This window comes from Podarcis vaucheri (genome assembly GCF_965113315.1).
Source record: "Podarcis vaucheri genome assembly, chromosome: 13".
In the NCBI taxonomy this organism is placed as follows: domain Eukaryota; kingdom Metazoa; phylum Chordata; class Lepidosauria; order Squamata; family Lacertidae; genus Podarcis; species Podarcis vaucheri.
This window is the reverse complement of record NC_138751.1, coordinates 27,471,325-27,477,447: the sequence shown is the minus strand read 5'-3', so window position 1 is coordinate 27,477,447 and position 6,123 is coordinate 27,471,325. Positions and strand designations below refer to the sequence as shown.

Sequence of the window (6,123 nt, the reverse complement as noted above, 5' to 3'; positions counted from 1 at the left end):
GGCCAAGGCTTGGCTCAGGGTGGCTAACACCAAATATATAATACATTAATAACACAAAATCAAACAATTGATTAAAATACAGCTCAAAATCACAGTAAAATCAGAATAAAATTAAGTGGCCAACCCACGAATCACAGCCATGAAGGTAAGAATATTAAATATTTGCCAGGCCCAGTCACCTGTGCTGGTCCCATATGGGCCAATGGAAAGGGCCAAGAGGGCCACTTACATACAGGGTTTCATGGAAAGAAGGGGGTCAGACTGGGCCCGGACCAAAGGCCTGGTGGAACAGCTCCATCTTGCAGGCCCTGCGGAAAGATGTCAAATCCCCTTTCAACTCAATGCATGGAGATTGTGGTGGACTCATTGTGGACATTGCTGGCATGCACAGTCTTGTGAACCCATGACAGTTTATTCCCCCATATGCCAGGCCAAGATCAGATCCCAGTTTGCTTGCCTGAATACCCCAAGCTTCTCAGAGCCCAGAGAACCTGGGGGCAAATGAGATCCCAAGTACCTGAAGACATACTTCACTAGATTCCAGTTACTGCCTTGGAAGGATGCTTCTAAGGCGTCCCATATCAGCAATGCTAGAAGATTCCCTGTCTAAGTTAGAGTGGAAGACTGAATTGACTCAACCCTAGAGAGCAGAAATGCCTGGAAATTCAGGCTCATGTGGCCACTTTGTAACAAGTGCATGCCCCAAAGCCCAAAGAATCTCCATGACTTCTAATTGAAGACCTCCTTGCAAGTCAAAGAATCAATAGCAGAATTACCGTAAGTGCTTGCAGCTACTACTGAGTATGATTGGAGAAATCAGTTTATATAAGCCCTCAATTCAGATGTCATAGCTGCTAGAAAAGTGTAGGTATTTTAGTTTCCATAAGCTGGTAGCCTGATCTTTCCTATCTCTTGGCAGATCTCCTGTTTGCCAGAAGCTCTGTTTGCCAGGAAATAAACTTAATTTTGGACAGCTTTATTGTGCTTTGACCTTGGCTTCACCTAGATACTTTTTTTTTGGACTCAGCTTCTTCTGGACAGGTGATTTGAATCCCAGCCTGTGGTTGACCTTGTTGTATGGAATTGCTCCAATGAATGTTCAAGAACTGATATTTAAACTTGTTGGAACAGGGCACTCTGTGTTCTTTTGGGGGCTGCACATTGCTGTAGTAGTTAGTATGGTGGCCAGATGATATTACAATAATTCCAAGAAAGGAGGTGCTCAATGAAGGTAGTCTCTCAAGAGAGCTGATGGGACTGGCCCTGCTTTCTATCTCTCCCTTTGTGTTAGCTATATTATTTTAAGGGTTTTTTTTCTGCCACATTTCCTGTAATTTTTTGTGGAGGAAGTGTTCATTTTTGTAATTTGATGTCTAACTGCTTGCAAAGCAAGAATCTTTCATCCAATGTGGGGCTTGAAGCTACGGCTCGGAGATTAAGAGTTTTAGGCTCTACTGACTGAGCTATCCCTTCTCAATAGTTTGTACACTATCTTTCTCATTAAGGTTTGCATGTAATTAATGTTGGATAAACAAAAGATATTCAGATATGGAGTGGGTTATAGAATCAAAGAGGCTGACCAAGCCGAGCACCTGCTCAGTTAAAGAATTCACAAATCGAGCATTCCCAGCAGATGCTGCAATCTTTCAAATTGACATGTTCTCTTTGGGGAATTTTGTGTGTGTTTACCATAATGCTTATTTCCATTCTACAGAGTGGAGGAGGGAGGGAGGTGGAGGGCATAAATTCATCCCACTGAAAGGTCCCCTTTGCCCTTTTGTTATGTGAAATCAGCATCGGCTTGGAACTCCCTGTGGCTGAATTGCCCAGAGAACTTACATTGTGTTAGAGAAAATATAAAACACTGCATGATGTAATCAAACTAAATAGACCGGAATGCTGTGCACAAACCTGTATTGTAGTCAGATATTTTGTTTGAGGAAATGGAGAAGTACCATAGAATCTATATCCAGCTATTCTGATATTTTGAAAGCAGAGGTCAAGGCAGTGATTGGGAGAGCATGTTTCAAGGTAAAAAGGTCTCTGCAAATGAATGCAAAAGATGGGAGTAGTTTCAGGTGTGTGTGTGTGTCATAATCAGATGGAGTGTTGACCTCTCTCAGGACCTGCTGCACATTTTGTATTGATTTCGTAGCACAATGATGGGTCTAGCAGGAGTGATGGTGAGGAGATATTTTATGGAAATGGTTAGATAAATATGTTCTGTGGGTCCTCATTCACTATGAGGCAAGGGATATAGGGCTGCATCCAACTGCGTTCTACTCAGAGTATGCTCATTGTAATTAAGGATCTGACTTACTCATGGCCTTATGTTTGTGTATCAACATAACCAGTCTCTCATACATATATGTGGTTCTCTATGGCTCTTAAGATTTTAGATTCAGATCATTTATATCTGGGAATAGACAGGGGCAGGGGAGGAGGAATTATTTCCAGTAAGATGATATGAATTAGTAATATCAACCCAAATGATGTTTTCAGGAGCTCTTCACAGTCCTTTGGCTAAAATAAAATGGAGATTATATAGGGTGTTGGCCTTCTAATGTCATCAGATGTAAGTGCTAGAAAGAAGTGAATTCAGCAACACAAAATATATTCTGAGTGATATAATATATTTTCTGCCAGTGGCAGTTTATGTTTCCCAACTCTTCTGACATATGCTTTGATTTTGATCAACATCGTCGTTCATTTTACGTTATAGTCTCCATATTTTTTAAAAGGAATTATTAATCCAAGCTACAGAGATAGAATATTTATAATAATTTGATTAGTTTTCATAGCTACATCACTAAGAAGTTATACACCATGTGACTTATCTAGAGGGTGTTGGTTGATAGATAGATAGATAGATATATTCTATTCATGGAGTTAAGCAGATGGCACTCACAAAATGTTTATATCTGTGCTTTCTGTTCCAGCACTTATTTAGTCTCAGAATGGAACAATTTGTGACAAAAAAGGAAAGGGATAATGAAACAGTGGTCACAGAATTTATCCTCCTAGGATTCAAGACGCTTCCTGAACTGCAGACTCCACTCTTTGTTATATTTTTATCAATCTACATGGTAACAGTTGCTGGAAACATTCTTATAGCCACAGCAGTCCTCGCTGATCATCATCTTCACAAGCCCATGTACTTCTTCCTGGGGAACCTGTCTATTTTAGAGATCTGCTACACCTCAACAACCCTTCCAAAACTTTTGGCTAGCTTGTTGAGTGACTATTATGGGATTTCTTTTAGTGGGTGTTTCCTCCAGTTCTATTTCTTTGGCTGTTTTGCTTGCACTGAGTGTTACCTCTTATCTGTGATGTCATATGACAGGTATGTAGCCATATGTAAACCATTACATTATGTAACCCTCGTGAACAGAAGACTATGTGTTCAGTTATCAGTTGCTCCTTGGATTATCGGGGCTGTACTTACTGCAATTACGGCATTCTGCGCATCACATCTGAATTTTTGTGGCCCCAATGAAATCGACCATTTCTTTTGTGATTATACACCATTGTTAATGCTCTCCTGTGGTGAAACCAAGCAGGCAGAAATGTTGATGACAGTGGTGGGATTCGCAGGCATCATGCCACCATTGATACTGACCTTGACCTCCTATGCTTGTATTATCAACACCATTTTGAAAATCCCTACAAACAGTGGCAGGAAGAAAGCTTTTTCTACCTGCTCCTCTCATCTTATTGTGGTCACCATTTTCTATGGTACCCTTATCATAGTGTACATGTTACCAAACACCGACACACTGAGGGATCTGAACAAAATCTTTTCTCTTTGCTACACCATCCTGACTCCCATGTTCAATCCCTTCATCTACAGCCTGAGGAACAGAGACTTCAAGCAAGCGCTCACAAAAGCCTTCAGCAAATTTGTGTCTGAGAGAACAATGGAAGGCAACCAAATGCAGCAAAACTAAATGCTTCTGTAACTGAGGAGACAAACTGAAAACAATAGAAGCACTTTGGAGTAAGTGATTTGCGACTTGCATTTTCAAAAATCCACCAGTGATATTAGTGAAACTAACAACACTGATTGCTTTTTTAAAAGATGCAGAGCATATACATGTATAATGTCACTCAGAAGAGTGTAAAGATTTCCAAAACCTAGTATTCCACCCTTTGTAGTCTTTTGGGACTACAGAACTAAATAAAATGAACCATAGGAAGGAGAAATGGGGTTAATCCAACAACTGTGACAGAAATTTAACCTCCTTGGGTTTAAGGCTCCGCCTGAAATGCAAGGTTTAGATTTTGTTGTGATTCTGGAAGCCTTCGTACCAAACAATGGCAAGGCACCATTAACACGTGTCATCTTCTGACAACTGTTGAATTCCTCATGCCAGACAGGTCCCACAACTTTTGACTGTCTGGGGCTGCAGATTATATCTCCCCACCCTGCCATGAACTGGCATTGATTTATCTTACAATGACCCATCATATTGTTCCATTGGGGGGGGGATGTGCCATTAAAGGGTGCCCTAACTAGAGATGTATCAGTCTGTTTTCATGCTGTGTCAGTTTTGCATGTGATCATTCATAAATCTGATCCAGCATGCCACCATTTATTTGTTTGTTTACAAATCCATATATTATTTATTGCTGGTACTCAAGAATTTGTCAAATGGCCATTCTTGAAAAGATAGCTCAGAAATCGGGTCCTCCCTTAAAGAGGGCACGTATTGCAGTGGGACCTTGAAAACCGACACCCTGTGTTGTGGGTGGGTATGACTGCTCAGCCACAACATCCGATTGGTAGGTCCCTCATAGCTGGGTGCAATCTGGCCAATGGGACGCAGTCCAAACAGTTCGAGGGACCTATTTATACCCATGCACATGACCCAGAGCTTCCTCTTTCGGCGTGTGCATTTGGAACACCCACCCACCTCTCCCTACTTTTAGGGCTTTGCACTTGACCTTGCTATGCCGTCATGTGTTGTCTGTCTCTGGGCAGGAATTTCCCCCACTTGGCTGATTGGCTGTTGCCATTTGGGTTTCGCCTACCGCGTAGCAAATCATCACAACTTGTAAGGTTGCGGCTAGGCCCTGGTTCAGGTGATAGGGATGGGAGAATACTCTCGCCATCCCTATGTGAAGGATATTCCGTTAAAGGAATCCAATGACTTGATGGTTTGGTCAAACCCCGAGAGGGGGTTGTGCCCGTGCCTGAGTCCAGGGGGACATTTGGGTGGCAGAGTTAGCCCATTCCCAGCTTTCCTCTTCTCCAGATGTTCCCTCTTGGCTGACCTATGCTGGAACTCTGGGTCAGTGATGCCTGGATGGCAGGAAGCTAGTCGAACCAGAGTCTATGCAACCAGTCACTTTCTGTAATCAATAAAGTTGTGGCCTAAATTCTGCCAAAAACCAAAACCAACATTTGAGTAAAGTGTAAATTTATTTAGTGGGGAGGTTTCTGGGTCTGAACACGCAAACTAAAACATCTAAAAGGCAGTGCTTGAAGGACTCCCCAGCCCTATTTTATGTCTTGATTTCATTTCTTGTAAAAATAATGAGGAACATGGTCACTCAGTGCCATCATTGTATGCAAATGTCTGGCTCTTTTAAGACTACATAAAATATTTATTATTAATAATGATGGAACTAACAGGTGAAGTATATTTTTATTTTTTATAAACCTTTATTATTTGTAAAGGGGATCCTTGTATGAATTAATACTTGATTATCTATTTGGAACCACAATACATCTTTGTACTTTTGTCGTTCCAGGCTCTGATGCTTTATGGTTTAAATTTCTTATTCTTTATCTTCTTACTTGTTGTTGTGTTTGCAATTCTTTTGTTCACAGATCAATACAATATTTTAAAAGATAGAAGGAAAAGAATCCTCTGTACAGCAAAGGGCACTGACTTTACAGGGTTCCCAGTTGCAGTGAATACTCTCTTTCAGATATTTTGACTCAATGAGTGAAGACTGGGGTGGAGCCAATGAGAACATAGCTGGCAAATGCAGTCCTGTGACACCACCACAATTTATTCGCCCATCTCTATGGGAAGATTGGCATGAAAATTCATTTGCCTAAATTATTGCAGCATATAATCACACTCTTCAGGGTCTTCTGTTCAAAACATTTTTTAT

At 41.1% G+C, this 6,123-nt stretch overlaps 1 protein-coding gene across 1 annotated transcript; it reads left to right on the top strand.

Annotated features, from left to right (window-relative positions):
• Positions 1-2,957: 2,957 nt before the first annotated feature.
• LOC309517231 (olfactory receptor 6B1-like) lies at positions 2,958-3,947 on the top strand (the record flags this gene model as incomplete). The annotated part of the gene is made up of 1 exon (XM_082196370.1): positions 2,958-3,947. The coding sequence occupies one exon, from the start codon at positions 2,958-2,960 to the stop codon at positions 3,945-3,947; it is 990 nt and encodes a 329-aa protein (XP_082052496.1).
• Positions 3,948-6,123: the final 2,176 nt, after the last annotated feature.